Source organism: Suncus etruscus, chromosome 6 (assembly GCF_024139225.1).
Source record: "Suncus etruscus isolate mSunEtr1 chromosome 6, mSunEtr1.pri.cur, whole genome shotgun sequence".
NCBI classification, from domain to species: domain Eukaryota; kingdom Metazoa; phylum Chordata; class Mammalia; order Eulipotyphla; family Soricidae; genus Suncus; species Suncus etruscus.
Window position 1 is genome coordinate 14,283,969 of NC_064853.1, and position 16,141 is coordinate 14,300,109.

The window sequence follows — 16,141 nt, forward strand, 5'->3', positions numbered from 1 at the left end:
CTCTGGAATGTATTTAGCTACAGATGCTCTGTAACCATCAGCTCTCACGTTATTTAAGACGAGATGTGTCAGCCTGTCAGGACCACTCAGTTCTCATAATGGATTTGTGCTTTGCACCTGGTTTCAGTGGAGTCTTGGGGTTTGGACAGTGGAGGCATGCCGTGTAGAGACTGACCTCTCCACCATTCAAAATCACTTGTTCTGGGGCTGGAGGGATATAGCAGATACCTTGAATGCAGCTGACTCTGGTTTGATCCTGGGCACCACAAAGTTTTCTACGTATCCTGGGGCTGTCCCCAGCACTTTTGGATGTGCCTCCAATATACACAAAAGAGAAAAAAGCAACTAGACTATTGATCTAAAAAAGCCTCATGCTTGTGTCTCTGAGGCAAATAATCCATCAGTATGCTCAGCCATCCTTCCCCACATCATCTCAGAAGCTATGTTTGTTGTTTAATTGTCTATCTTAACTGCATGAGCGTACGGGTCAGTAAGGAGCCTGTGTTCATAAGGGACACATGCAAACATTATCTTCTACCCCAAAAGCCTTCAAGGATACCAGGCAGGCAATAATGACAGATGAGTGCTGGAAGAACATTCCAGAGAAGACCTAGGTGCCTCTCCACCATGACATAGCACTATCTCCTGCTGTCTTCCCTACTAAGCTTCAAGGGAGAGTTTAAAAGCACAGGGAAGGCAATGCTGTGGCAAGGCACTAAGGCAGAAAGCCTGTAACTGACTAGCAGGATCTAAACTGACCAGCAGAACTTGCAACTGGCAGGCACAGACTACAACTGACCAGGGAAAACCAGGCAGGACTTCTATCCTGAGGCCTACGGACAATTCAGAATTGCATTTGATGACACCCAGCTATCAACCCAAAACAAAGGCCTCCCCCCATCTTCCTCTTTCTCCATAAAGTTCTTCCTTTGATATGTAAAAGCCCACCTGGGTCTTACTCCACCTTGCCCCATCTGGTTGTATTGTGTACTGGGTTGTGCATTTCACAATCTCCCAAAAGGTGGAGGGATTCCCATGCCCCTGTCTAGGTAGGACAAGAGACCCAGGTCCAGCAACAATTCTGACACAGTAAATAATACACACACAGTTAGGAAGGTACAACAGGCCAGAAAACTAACAGCAAGCTATTCATCCACAAGTCAGTCACTGCCCCACTATGTGGAATCAGGACCAAGATATCAGCCACTTCTCCAGGCTGCCTGAGTAGCCTTTATTGGGATAAAACAAAGCCCACCCCTAAGGGAAAGGGGAAAAAGCCAGATGAGGAGGCAATGGGGAAACATCTGTTTAACAGGAAAACCAAAGGAACCAATTGAGAGACATCTAATTAGAAGGCAATATGAGAACCAATCGAAAGGCCTCTACCAAAACTGGATTGAATAAAGAGAGAGCAGTCTAGCTTTGGGTGTGGAGAGACCATGAAAAGCAAATGGACCCCATGATTCTTTCCTGACCTTGGTTTGTTAATCCTTCACTGTTACCCTACCTTCTTGAGATCCTTCTGCATGGGGGTTAGAAATATGGTGCCGGTGGGTGATCTCACAACTTGTGTATCTTATTTTACAGGTGAAGATGGGGCAGAATCATTCTCACTGATTCATCAATTGTGCTTGAAAAGGGCTGTTGGAAGCACAGAGCAGGCAAATGCCTCAAAGTAGATCAGAAACACTCAAAATCAATCAACAGTAAGTTGAGTTTGAAGTATCAATCAAACAGCATAGCATTAGAAGAACTGTGAAGAGAGTCCTGAACTTCAGGACTCCAAGAAGTTAAGTAATGTGGCCAGTGCTAGGGTCATGGACTAGTGGAGGACAGAAACACAGAGAAGTGCTCCTTCTTTAAACTTCTACTTCTCAATGGTTGTGGGCTCCTAAAGGTGCAAGCAGCTGGCAAAAGTGTTTCAGAATAGTCTCAGACCTCAGGTAAACTACTCAAAACCTGCATTTTAACACTCCTCTTCTCTCCACTCTGCATGTAGGACCACACTTTCTTTTGTTTCTTCTTTTTAAATTTTGTTTTTGGGACATACCCAGTGACGCTCAGGGGTTACTCCTGGCTATGCACTCAGAAATTGCTCAGAAATTGGTCCTTGGGGGACCATATAGGATGCTGGGGGATCAAACTGAGTTCCGTCCTGGGTCAGCTACATGCAAGGCAAATGCCCTACCACTGTGCCATCACTTGGGCCCCAGGACCACACTTGCATTCCTAAGAAGCTTTCTGTTTACTTCCAGGCATAGTTGGAACTATGTTCTCTAGTTCTTACAAACTACTTACTCTGCCACTGGTACCCAAAAGTTGGTGTTAAAACCTAAAAAAAGGACCTTGCAGGGGATCCAAAAGGACATTCAGAACTGCTGCCTAGCACTCACCCTGAGACTTCACTATAGATCCTCAAGGCCAGAGGTCTGGAACCTAAGAGAAACTTGGAAAAAGAAGTGTTGGAGCATGTCTTAGGAGAAGACTTTGTTCAAGCTGGAAACTCTTTCGATGTAGTTTCCCAGGCACCTATTTCCTTAGTGCCTACTCTGTGGTCTGTGTGCAAGGTGCTACGCTGGAGGAAAAAATATATTCATGGATAAAACACAAACCCATGGGTGGACAGAGGGCCAGAAATAAACCAAAAGACAGACAGACAGACAGACACACACACACACACACACAAACACACACACACACACACACACACACGGGATGAGATGAATTTCAGAATGTGTGCTCCTGAGCAGGATTAATCTTCCTTATTGTCTCTTTAAATGTGCCCAGCATACAGAGATATGCAAGTGCCAATATTCACAAGTACCGTTCGAAGGGGAAGCTTTCCACACTCTATTCATCCAGCGGGAATTGCTGAGTGATGGGCGTGGACTGGGATACAAGATAGTAGAGCTTGGCTTCTCCACTGCCTGTTCATTCTTTTGGAACTCTCTCCCTGGGGATCGGGAAACCCTTCTTATCTAATCTCCCCACATTCCCTCCATCCTCTTCTCTTCAAAGTGCTGAGTTTCAGGGCAGCTGATGAAGAGACGAAGGGGAGCTATTTCACCAGAGCAATGTGTCCCCGTGTTCTCTGCCAGCTGCTGTTGGACTTCCTGGTCTCCTCTCTGCAAGGCACCTTGGCCCATGAACTGCCTGAGTAACTTCACTGAAACCCTTGGGTTTATCTTGAGTCGAAAATTACATTATCGCTTCCTGGGTTGGGCCAGCGCCCAACTACACTGCTTCACTGTAGAGTCTTGGAAGCAGATAAGAAAAGGAAAGAATTCATCAAATGCTGGCCACTCTGTCTTTCTGCAGGAAGAGCCTTAGACCAAAGTCAACAAGACAAAGGAAATAAAGGTTTCCTGGTCTCCTGCTGAGGTTCACAGTGGGGAAGAGTCCAGCAGAGGAAACTGGCTGGAAATGATGTTGAGCTTCTTTGTTCACGTGGTGATCATGCTAGTTTGCCAGGGCTGATGCTGATGGGGTGCTGATGGGGGAGATAGCGATGAGGGCAATGGTGAGAGAACAAGGGTGGTTATGGGGGTGATGGTGGTGAGAGAAGTGAAGAGGATGATGGAGTAATGGAGGTGATGGACTGATGATGGTGGTTATGGAGGTACTGGAAGTGATTGTGGAATTAGTGAAGGTAGTTATGGGGGTATTGATGATAGTGATGGTGGTATTGATGATAGTGATGGTGGTAATGGGGATGATGGTGGTAGAAGGGGTGATATTGATGCTTGCAATGATGGTTAAGGGAGCAATGGGGAAATAAGGGGTAATGGGGTAAAGGCGAGATGGAGTGACAGGTATGATGGGGAGGTGGAGGCATTCAGTGTCTTTTCATAACATGCAGCAAACATAACCAGCTGCTTTATCTGCCTCATTGACTTTTCATTCAAATCTACAGCAACCCTCCAAGACTGATGATATCTTTTCTTGACCAGATTCCATTTATAGGACCGTGCCAGAGGCTTCAGAGGATGAGACGAAGATTAAAAATCTTCCTGAATCCATTGTCCTCACTGCACACAGGGTCCTATTGTTGGTGTTTCTCAGGCATCAGAAAGAGATGCTGTATGGAGAGTGGCCTGGCAGATGCTAGGGCCCTTGGGGAAGAAACATCTGGTAAGCTCCAGGCACTGGTGTGCTATTCCTTACTGCTCCCCACAGTCCTAGCAGAGAGCAGTCATTGTCCAACCTCAGAGGAGGCTCGCTCTGGAGATGTTCTAAAATTCTATTTTTCCAGTGACTAGTTGCCAAGCACTGGCTGCGTTGAGAATGGAGACGAAGCAGATAAGGAAGTTCTTGACTTAGAAAGTTCCTCTGCAGACTAATGACTGACTATAGAAGGAGCACAATGAGAAGAGGGTGGGTAGGAGATGAAGGAGGGAGTTTGGGATGTATCACATGCAGGGACATCTGAGGACCTGACAGCCTAGGTGAGAACTGCATGACAAGACGGGGTGGGGCATCCAGAGAAGATGAAGAACAATTCCCCAGGCCCAAGGCCAGTGAGGAGGTCTAAGGCTCAGGAACCTTGCCCAAAGGAAACCATCTCTCTGGGCTGGATGCAGGACAAGGAATGGGAGGTACAGGGGGTAAGGTCAGAGACCAGCTGAAGCAAGAATCAGGGATCTCTCATGGGTCAGAGCTCATAGGTTTGGAGACTATATTTTTGGGTTTGGGGTCACAACTGTCTGTTATTCCTGGTTCTACACTCAGGACACTTCTAGTTGGGATCAGGGGACCCTAAAGAATGCTAAGGATCGGGGCCGGAGAGATAGCATGGAGGTAAGGCATTTGCCTTTCATGCAGGAGGTCATCGGTTCGAATCCCGGCGTCCCATATGGTCCCCCGTGCCTGCCAGGAGTAATTTCTGAGCCTGGAGCCAGGAATAACGCCTGAGCACTGCCGGGTGTGACCCAAAAAAAAAGAAAAAAAAAAAAGAATGCTAAGGATTAAACCAGGGCTGGCTGGCTGTGTGCAAGGCAAGCATCTTTTTTCGTTATGCTGTATTTCAGGCCCAGATTATTATTAATTACTTGATTGATTAATTTTTTTTGATTTTCAGTCCACACCTGTCAGTGCTCAGGTGCTCCTTCTGGCTTTGAGCTCTGAAATCACTCCTGGAAGACTCCAGGAACCATAGAGAATATAGGGATTGAACCTGGTCTGCCGCATGCAAAACTACCCACGGTGCTATCGCTCCAGTTCCAGGCACAGATTATTTTTATATTTAAGAACACACACTGGTCTCTGAGATGAGCAAAGGAAAATTCACAGAAAGGCAGGGGACAGTTCAGACACTTGAGGTGACTTCTCAGAGGCTTGGGACAGGTAGAGTGGAGGCCTCTTATGTACTTGTTATACAAGTGAAGATCCAGCTTTCAGGTGCCAGACATGGAGTGACTCCAAGGCCAAGCCAGTCTGTATGGCCTCAGTAGAGTGTGGCAGAGAGTGTGGTCTTAGCAAAATAACAAGATTTGTTAACATTAATCAATATAGAATATTTGTGGACTCGGAGCTACTGTTTATTGAAGGAAGCCAAGATCGAAAGCCTGAAAAAGCCTGCAGCAACCACAAATACCCTGGCTGGTGAGAGGCAGATGGATCCATGAAAAGATCAGATCCTGGAGAAACAAAACTGCAGGAGTCGGATATGAAATTTGTCTGATTAAAGCAATGTCAGCCATAGGATGCTTTTCTTAGGAACTCAGGCCCAGACCCTCAGCTCAGCCTTCTCAGGCAGCATCCCTTGCTCCTATTACTTTCTATTGAGCTGAGATGAATCACTAGAGAAACAAGAAAAAGAATAAAAGCAAAGGGCTCACAAAAGCTGTCCCTTCCCCACAAACTGTGAAAAAAAAATCAGTTTTCAAATTTTGGGAAATGAGCCAATAGCTTGCAACCCTCTGAGGAGCACTTATTCCAGAAAAGAGTCTGGAATCTGGTAAGAACAGAATTCTAGAAGGCCTTCTGAGGATTCTGGGCTCAGGATTTTGGGTTCAGAAGGCTATTCCATAGAATGATCTGTTTACAGGAAGCTTGATGCACTGATATATTTTTGGATTACAGAAGAAGGTGTTCATAGGAGGAGCAATGTGCACACTGGGGATAACTTGAGAAAGCCCTAAGCTTTCTCAAGAGCCAGCTCTGAGGGTCCCACAGAAAACAAAAGGCAAGGTAGTTAAAACTGCTGGGGTGCTGAGGCAAGCCTCCAAATTCACATGGGGACTCCTGGCAAAGAATGGAGGCATACTGGTTTAAAAATAAAAAAAATATTCTGGAGCCAGGGTGATAGTGCAGCTGGTAGGGTGCTTACTTTGCATCAAGCTGACAATGGTTTGATCCCCAGCACAAGTATATTTCCCCAAGCATGCCAGAGCCAGGAATAAGCCCTGTACATTACTGGTGTGGCCCCAAACAAACAATAAAACAATACAAATTCCAAGAGCAACAACTAAAAACTCCTGCTGTTCCCAGAGAGAAAGAACAGGAGGTAAAGTTGCTTGTCTTGCACCTCACTGACCCAGGTTTCATCTCTAGTACCATGTGGGTCTTTCAAGCACTACCAGGAGTGATCCCTGAGCACAGAGCTAGGAGTTAAGCCTTGAGTACTGCCAAGTGTGTCCCCCACTCCCACCCAACTGAATAAAAGCCCTTTACTGGGTAGTGGATTACTAATTAAGCAGAAAAGCTTCAGTTACTCTTCTCAGTACATCCCTACTCCCAGACAGGGCATACAGATAATACAGCGTGTTTTCTGGGAAGGCACCAAAGTAACACATCAACAACATCAGAGGACAGGTGCCCTGATGTCCACTTGTCACATATTATTTAACTCTGGTTTCCAGTACAAGGAAGTAAAAGATCACTGACACTTGAAAAACTTTTTAAAAGATCAACAATCGAAAACCCTTTAGCTTGATTAACCAATCTGACCAAGAGACAGATATCATTTATGAATATTGTAGAAATAAATAGCAGAGGAAGGAAATTATAAACAACTCTATCTGCTGATGATATACACCCTCTAGACGAAATGGGAAAAAAAATCTTAGAAAGACATAAACTACTAAGTAACTCAAGATAGGGAAAAAAAAGGACATGGTACTGTGCCCATAACTGATTCTAATTCAATCCCTGAGTACTGCCAGATGAACTCCTACAAGCTCTTGAGCACAGCTGGGGTGGATCAGCAATGAAGGACTTGAGAAATACTGCATACTTGGGCTTCACATTGAACCTCACATTGAACAATAGCTGGATTGACCTAGTATTACTGGAATATCTCCCAGACCCTTAAGCATCACTTGGAAAGATCAGACCTTCCAAAACATATGGGTATATATATATTTTTTTCAGTAAAAGTAGTATCTTTACCCATTTAATCCACATCAGAGAACCATTTGGGAATGCCAGGATAGAACTCGGGTTGGTCCCTCTGTGATAGCCCTCTGTGCTATCACTCTGTTTCCTCACTTTTTATTTTTAACAATGATCTGTTTTAAAATTTTGTTCATCACTTTATCAGAAACATTTTCAGTAGGAGTCTTATACTTTAGGGTGCCTAGTACAAAATAACTCACATGAGATCCTTCCAATCCTTAAGCTGTGTATTTATTATCACATACATATTTTCACACCGAGTACTAAAAAAATTAAGAATTCTGTGAGTCCCTTTATTTTTTAAATTGAGTTTTATAGAAACCTTGGCTGTTGTCAATGAAGTATACTAGTATTTTGAAATGATTAGTTCCATTCTTAAATTTATTTTTTTTGGAATTTGTGGCGTAATAAGGCATATCCAAATTAGAAAAAATTTAAATAAATTTTAATAAAATGTTAAAGAAAGGAAAATAGATTTATAAGAAGGACCAAAGTTGAATTAGTACTTTCAAAACTTACCACAAAATACAATTTGTTTCAATGTGGCTTTACTGGTAGCTCTCATCAAATAATAATGAAAAATTAATACAATCTTTTACAAATGAATCTCAAAAACTCAAAGACAAGGAAATATGTCTCAGATCACTCTAAGAGCCTAGTTTTTCTGATGTCAGAACCACAGACATCACCAGAAAAGTATAGACTGGTATCTTTTATAAACATATTTTCAATACCACTAAACTGAGCTCAGTAATACATAAAAAAGGCTTGTAAACCATGATCAGGTGGAGTAATTCCAAGGATGCGAATTTGGTTCAACAACAAAAATTAATCACACAGAACAGAGAGTAAGGCACTTGCCTTACATGCAAACTGATCCTGGTTCGATCCCCAGCTCCACAGATGGTCCCCTGAGCCATGCCAGAAATGATCACAGAGCCAGGAGTAAACCTGAACACAGCTGGGTTCAAAAATCAAAGTAAATAAGTAAATAAAATAAGTAACATAATCACATAATTGTGGTGATTTAATTTAAATAATAACCACCACATAATATAGAAAATAAATAAGTAAATTAAATCATCACATTTATTTGATAAAGGACCAAAAACATCTCCCCAAGATGATCTATATCAGAATAGGGTTTGTAGAAATTGATCCAATTAAATTCAAGCAAACTAACATGCCCTTGCTCTGTTACCCTCCCTTCTCATTACTTCGTATTTTTGTTGTTGTTGTTTGTTGGTTTGTTTTGTTTTTCCTTTTCTCTCTTCTTGTCTCCCTCCTCTTCTTCTACCTTCTCTTCCTTATTATCATCAATTCAATCCATGTCAAACAAAAACCACACGGTTACCTCCTCTATAGGAAAGGAAAGCTGACATATAGGGTGCTGCGGACAACACTGCAAAGGGTAAACACCTACATAGATAGATCTCACTAACACAAGGGTTAGTACTCAAGACACGAATCCTATACATACCCAAAAGTTGATCTATTAGTTTCTTTTCCTTACTTACCTATCTTTCTGTACTCAGCGTATCCCTTGCCCTCCCCATCCCTCTACATTAATATATACCTAAGCTAACTTCTATATGTTTATATGTGGGCAGGAGCACACAGAGATAGGAATCCTCCTTAAGAGACAAACCTAAACCAGAAACAATCCATACCTATACCCTATATAACCCCTCCCTACTCCCTCTCCCCCCTACAGAAATCTGACTATCCCTTCACCCCTCAATCCCATCCCTGATATCCCCACCACATTATAACTCTTCACCCTCAGTTCTTAATCCAGTAGCATCAAGACCAACCTCCTACCCCAAGGATCCAGTACCCAGTACCCAAGTGAAGAGATTTCCACTCAAACTCACACCTTGTTCCTGACAAGAAAATACAACCAACACCCTGACTGACTCATGCAGTGTGGCCCTCCTAATCACCTCTCCCTAATGTGGACTGTGGCTTAATACCATACCTAGCTCCAAAAGGACTCCCACTGCAAGAACTCTACCGAGACCTCCCTGCCTGGCTCCCACACCCCACAAGGAAATCTCAAAAGACAATGAGGAAGCCTATACTTTCATCATAAGTATAGACCTATATAACACTACCTCTTATCCTGTTTTTCGCCAAATGTAATCTCCTGTATCACTTTCTCCCTTTTTCTTCGTTTTTTTTGTTTGTTTATTGTTTTTTTTTCTTCTGTTCGTTTTTTTTTCTTTTTCTTTGTTTGTTTTTTGATTTGATTTGTTTTTGTTTCTTTTGGGTCACACCTGGCAGCACTTGGAGGGTGGAGGGTGCTCCTGGCTAGGAGAGCGCCCCTGGTGGGCACAGGGGATTATGTGGGATGCCGGGATTTGAGCCACCGTCCTTCTGCAGGAAGGACAGATGCCTTGCCTCTATGCTATCTCTCCCAACCCCACTTTATTCCTTTAATTATGTCTTTTATTTAATCTTTTTTTTAAAAAAAAAGAAAATTTTTTTCTTTAGATATGTGTGAGCATATATATTTTTAGTTTTTGTCTTGTGTCTGTTTTCTTCTCTCTCCACCCCCAAATCCACCAGCAATATAATGTAACACCGCTTCTTCCTTCAAAGGCATATTAAAAAAGGGGGAAATTTGATGTGTAAAAACAAGCTCTTATCTACTAGGAATAAGAACTTATACTTTTTTACAACACAGGGGCATCTCCCACCCTGAGCGTTTGTCATGTGGAACCAACTTAGACCCCAGGGAACTAAGCACTGACTGTCCAGCCCTGACTCCTGGATCCCAGACATAGAAATAATAGAGTTCTCCACAACAGCTCCAGGAACCAAATCCCCTCCAGGACATCCATAATGCTGCTCTGACACCAACATGTGCCAGTTCTAAATTGATAACCTGACAACAAATGGGAACAACTTGATCCAAGAGCAAGTTGTCCTTCCTCACCAGCCAACCATAAGACAAAATCAGAAGACATGTCACCCTTTGATCTGTGCAAAAGCCAAGGTTGCTATATACAGATGACTGTTTTTTACAACCAGGACTGGACAGTACGCATCCCGGGACCACCACCACCGCCACCACCACCACCAACAACAAAAAGCACTAGCCTAGCTTTTGGTCTACGATCTGTTCAACAAACAAGATCTCCAATTCCAGAGGTCTGACTGAGACAATCGCAACTGAATGGGTCTTCCGGAAGCATAATGAAAGACTTTATCCCAGGCTTCATCCTAGGGGCAACGTAATGACCAAGACCACCAACTACAGAAGATGGATTAAAACAACACCGAAGAAGCAGAACTGCTAGAACCACAAAGAAAGACTTCATCATAAGCTCCATTTCTTGAGCTGTACAGAGATCTCTAGATACAGAGGTCCTATTTTACCATCCATGACGGAGCAGAAGTCTTCTATACAGCAAATAAGCACAGAGGGGAGAGTAAATGATCATGCAAGGAGTCTATAGTTAATCCCATGACAGTACACTTCAGAGGGGGAGAAACCCTGTAGCCTAGGCCAAGGGAATTCCCTCTATAATATCCCCAATAGTTACTGTGTCTATGCAGGGAAAAAAAAAGCACAAAATAATCATTTTTCCACATATATATTATTGATTGATTGATTTTTATTGACATCTTTATTTTGGTGTAGATATTGAACTTGATGTCTCCAATTTTATTTTATCTTTCTCTTTCTTTTTGTACTCCAGCATGGTTTGATTTCAGAACCGAGACTATTGTGTGGTGCTTGTCTTTATTGCTGTAGTGCTCACTGGATATTTAATTTGATATTTCTTTCTGTATTGATATGGTGTTTCAATTACCTTTTTCATGTCCTCATTCAAACTGAGCTTGAAAGCCTCTAGAAGGACTCTGCCATTTTCAGCTTATTTTATTTATTTTTAATTTTTTTAATTTTTTCTTATTTTTTACTCCATTCTATTGCTTTTTCTTTCCTTCAAACAAAACCACATAACTCGAATTATCGAGGTCCACCTCTCAAATAGAGGGGGAAACAAGGGAGGGTACCAAGACCAAACAGATATATGATCACTAATAGTAAGTTAGACAAAGAGGGGACCACCTACTTTAGCAGCCCAGGGGATGGTGGTGGGGGATATGGGTTGCAGAAAGGAAACAGGGAAGGGGGGAGGACAAATTTGATGATGGGTGTTCCCATGATTCAATGTTAATATGTACTTAAAATATTACTTAAAATACTTAAAATATGTAAGCCAATATGATCAAAATAAAAATTTAAAAAATTAAAAATTAAAAATTAAAAAAAAGAAATTGATCTAGTTAAAATGAGGATATTGGGTTGGAAATCCATAGATAAAGTAAATTTGGGGATAAGATGAGAAGAATAATAGGGAAGAATATAAAGGCATAAACTGGGATGATGCAATTAAAACTCAAAGAACACCAAGAATGTGGTTAAGTAATTCTAAGAAGAGAAAAACTCTTAACTGGAAAGATCTTGGCAACAGTTTGATGTGGACTTTACAACCTTCTGAAGTGGAAGGACTAAACATTTTTGTTATTTAAGTAACATTTTATTAATACTTAAGCCATGCTATTTAAGAAAATTAGCAATGAGTTTGTGACACTAATTTCTCAGTGAGTTACAGCAGCCTCTGCAAACCTAGACATCAAACGATTAATTCATAGCTCTCTAAATTTGCCCACCTGAAGCCTGAATTCTGATTTTAGGACAAAATGATAATGTTTGGCAATCTTCTCCACATATGATCATCTGACCCTAGTATTACCTTTGAACAAGATAGAAAAAACTCAGCTGATTTAAGTATGACTTTCAGAATTAATGGATTCATCACTGTTGCTATTGGTTCAGAAAAAATATAATGGTTGCTCCAATTTAAAATTATTTCTGAAAAATAAGAATTAGTCTGGGGAGATACTTAGTGGGAGGGAGCCCTGGGTTCAATCCTTGACACCATATAGTCCCCTGAGCATTATCCTCAATGACAAAACCCTGCCCACACCCCAGCAACCACATCAGAAATAGAAATACACTCCCCAGCACCACCAGATGTAGCCCAAGATCCCCCCAAAGTAAATAAAAAATAAAAAAAATAATTACAACAATTCAAGAAAGTTGTCTAATTTGGCATTGTTATCAATAGCATATACACCAGGTGGAAATGTCATATAATAACATATTTCCTAAAATGAAGGTAATAAAAATTATTTAATTTCCCATAAATTTTAATGGGGAAAAGTATATAGCGATCTATAAATTATATACAGTATTTCTCTGGCTCATGACCAGAACACCAGACATGTATAATAATGATGAAAGCAGTTCTTTGGGTAAGTTCCTGGCTTTTAGTCATATAAAAAGCATAATTTTGCATGTATGTTTTCAATTTTGTCACAACGAAAGTAGATTTGTCCATAAGGGAGGACAGAACAGGTTTCAAGGAACTAACCCCTCACACTCCTGCCTCCATACTATTGTTGTTCCAAGATGAAACAAGACTCAACAATGACAGCAGAATGACAGCTGCAGCAACAAACACCAGCCAGACCCTCACGCTTGGTTCTACCATATATTCCAATGCCACCCCAAAGGTGTCAGTCCAAAGCCAGGAGGATCGTGCCAAGGGCCTGACAGATGTGTTCTTGGGGTTCAGTGAGGAGAGATGTCACATGGAGCCCAGGTGCTCTGGAGTCCAACCACCTGAGAAAGTTCACTGCTCAAATGCTAGTCTGGGTACTGCACTTTACTTATGGTGGTTTACTTAAGGTGCTGAGCCATCTTCAAGCAAAGGCAAACATTGAACAATGGCACTCAGCCTCCTACCTTGGAAAAGCCCTTGTCTAACATGACAAAGAGCTTTCAGCACCCACCTCAAGGCTCTCAGACCCATCCCAGCATCATGTCATGTTCTATCCCCTTGTAGGGAACAAACAAGGAAGGGAAGAGAATGATAGTTGATGCAGGGGTTCATCTTGGGAAGAGAGAAACTCATAGATGGCAGCCACAGGGGATAAGGTATGAGAGAAAGAGAGCGAAAGTGAGAGAGAGTGAGTGAAGCAAGAGTAAAAGGTGGGAGAGGGACAAGAGAAGAAGGTGGGAGAGAGAAAGGGAGGGAGGGAGGGAGAGAGGAAAGGAGGGAGAGAGAACCACAGAATCATTTCCACCTTGGACTGTGTTTGTTTGTGGCCAGTGTGGTAGCTGCATCCTGCTCCAGCTGACTCGTGTGAAGAGAACATGACAGTTAAATAAATAGGAGGTCTGGACATCAATAGAGTCCTATGAGCAGTGGCCAAGAACGATCTCCAAACAACTTCAATCCCATCCCCAGAGATATCCACTGAGAAAGGCAGAATACAACATCCTCAGGCAATTCAGAACCCAGAAACACTCAGGATTGCGTTTCTCAGAAAAACGCTGGCAAAGGAGGAATGGGCAGTCCAAAATGTAAGGACAGAGGATGTTTAAAGAAAATTCGAACTCTCTAAAGGAAACTCTTGGTTGTAAGCACACAAGGCAAAAAGTCCATAGTCCAGTGTTCCAGGCTGATTAGGAGCCACTTTCATCAACCTTGGGGTACAGTTTATCAGTTCCCTGAAACACCGATTAACAGGAACAAACAAAAGTACCAGGGTGGGAAGCATTTTTACAGCAAGTAACAGAAGTTCTCATCTTTGTTTAAATAAGACTTCAGGGCCCGGAGAGATAGCACAGCGGTGTTTGCCTTGCAAGCAGCCGATCCAGGACCAAAGGTGCTTGGTTCGAATCCCGGTGTCCCATATGGTCCCCTGAGCCTGCCAGGAGCTATTTCTGAGCAGACAGCCAGGAGTAACCCCTGAGCACCGCCGGGTGTGACCCAAAAAACCAAAAAAAAAAAAAAAAAGACTTCAAAAGGATTCCACATATCAACCAATCATGGAGTTGGGGAAGGGGGCTTTTTTTTGGGGGGGGGAAGGTTAAAGTCAAGAAACAGCAAGGTGCTGTAACCAGACTTCTGCCCTGTTTAAAGATCAATCAGCATTTTCTACCTGGGCAAGTAGATTGCAATTAGCACTGGGTGATTTTAAAGACTCTTTAACAGTGGCCTTTAACTGGCTGATGAAATAACAGAACAGAACGGTGTGGCTGAAGGCCAATGTTTATTTTTACCCATTACCTGTTTTATTAATGGGATTGTGGGCCACGGGGCCTCCAGGCACACACAAATATATTAAAATAGCCCACACTGTAATTAAATGGCACAGAGGGATTAGAGCAAATTAAGTGGCTGTTATATTTGCCATGGGTGTAACAAGGTCAGATATTTCAAGGCTCTCTGGGCAAGGCCTGATGCATTTTACTTCTGAAGGCTACAAAATAGGGGGTATATTTTCTGGGTTTTTATAAAGGGGTCTTTCTTTACAAATAAAAGGTACACATGAAGGAAAATACCCAAGTGGCTGTTTGGGGAGTGAAAGGAGAGTTTCTGAGAGTGCTCAACTGGATCCAAAATAGAATCCATCAAAGAAATGGCATCTTTGGAATCCCCAAGAGAGAGATTCAGGGTATATCAAATTTGTGTGTAACTATGAATCCAGGCCCCAAACTTTCTTCTGAGCTGCTTCTGAGCTGTTTATATTTCCTCATCTGTCTTTTATTTGTCATTTGCAAGGCCAGAGACGAACCTCAGGGCCTTAATTTTGAAAAACAGTGGCTCTGAGCCACATCACCAGCCTTGGCTTTGGGGTTCTTTTTTAAGGGCAAAAGAACAAGACAATCACTTCTTTGGTGACCTGACGAATATCAAGACACCAGAAATTTAGGAAGCTAAAAGCTCAAGTCCAGGTTACCAAGTCTGCAGTGTTTCATTTCCTGGTTCCGTCATCACTGATGGTCACTCATGGTGGCCATGATCTATCAGATGGATTTCGAAGTAGAATCTCTAAGCAGCCTTTTGCTTTAATCGTTGAAAATCATAAACAAACCACCACATTTGCAATGAACCCCTGGGTATGGGTTTGCTATGACCCTCCCTATCAGCAAAAAAGGCTAACTAGAATGTGGATGGGACCACATGGAACCAAAAGTCAATGGCATAGTTCTTGAGCCCAAGCAGAGTAGCCTGGAAACCACTTTGAAAGAAGAAAAGAGATCGAATGTACTTACGAGGATCCTGGACTTGCAGTTGGAGGGGGCCCTAAAGAAATGAAAGAAAAACAGAAGAAATGAAGGGATTATGTGTACACTCAAACCACCCAAGGGATAGTATCAACCACTTGGGCCCCAATAGCTTTCCTCTGCCCAGGATTATTTTGCTTCCCTCTTTCCACCCACCTCTACAAAAAGGCAAACCCAGAGAGATGTGTCTGGAAACCTGAAAACACCAAGACTTCAAAATGATAAAAAAAAAAAAAAAAAAGACACCCAGAGGGTGTCTCCAAAAGGAGGCTGAGTAACTTATAATTTGTTGGAAGATTCTGTTAGTCATTTTGTTTTTGTTTTTGTTTTTGTTTTTGGGTCACACCAAGTGACCCTCAGAGATTACTCCTGGCTATGTTGCTCAGAAATCACTCCTGGCTTGGGGGACCACATGGGATACAGGGGATAGAACCGCGGTCTGTCTTAGGTTAGCCCCGTACAAGGAAAAGCCCTACTGCTTGCACCACTACTCTGGCCCCTATTCTGGTAATCTTGACCACAAGGGTCTGTAGAGTAAGGGCTGAGGGCAAGCTGCCAGTGTTATGGCATGAACTCCCTGAGCTTTGCACAAAG

General features: G+C 42.5%; 1 protein-coding gene across 1 annotated transcript in view; it reads right to left on the minus strand.

Annotated features, from left to right (window-relative positions):
* ROR1 (receptor tyrosine kinase like orphan receptor 1) overlaps positions 1-16,141 on the minus strand; it is a 195,101-nt gene that overhangs the window by 115,366 nt on the left and 63,594 nt on the right. Inside the window, exon 5 of the mRNA XM_049775459.1 lies at positions 15,536-15,566. Coding sequence (XP_049631416.1) covers positions 15,536-15,566 — 31 coding nt within the window. The remainder of the gene's footprint in view (positions 1-15,535; positions 15,567-16,141) is intronic.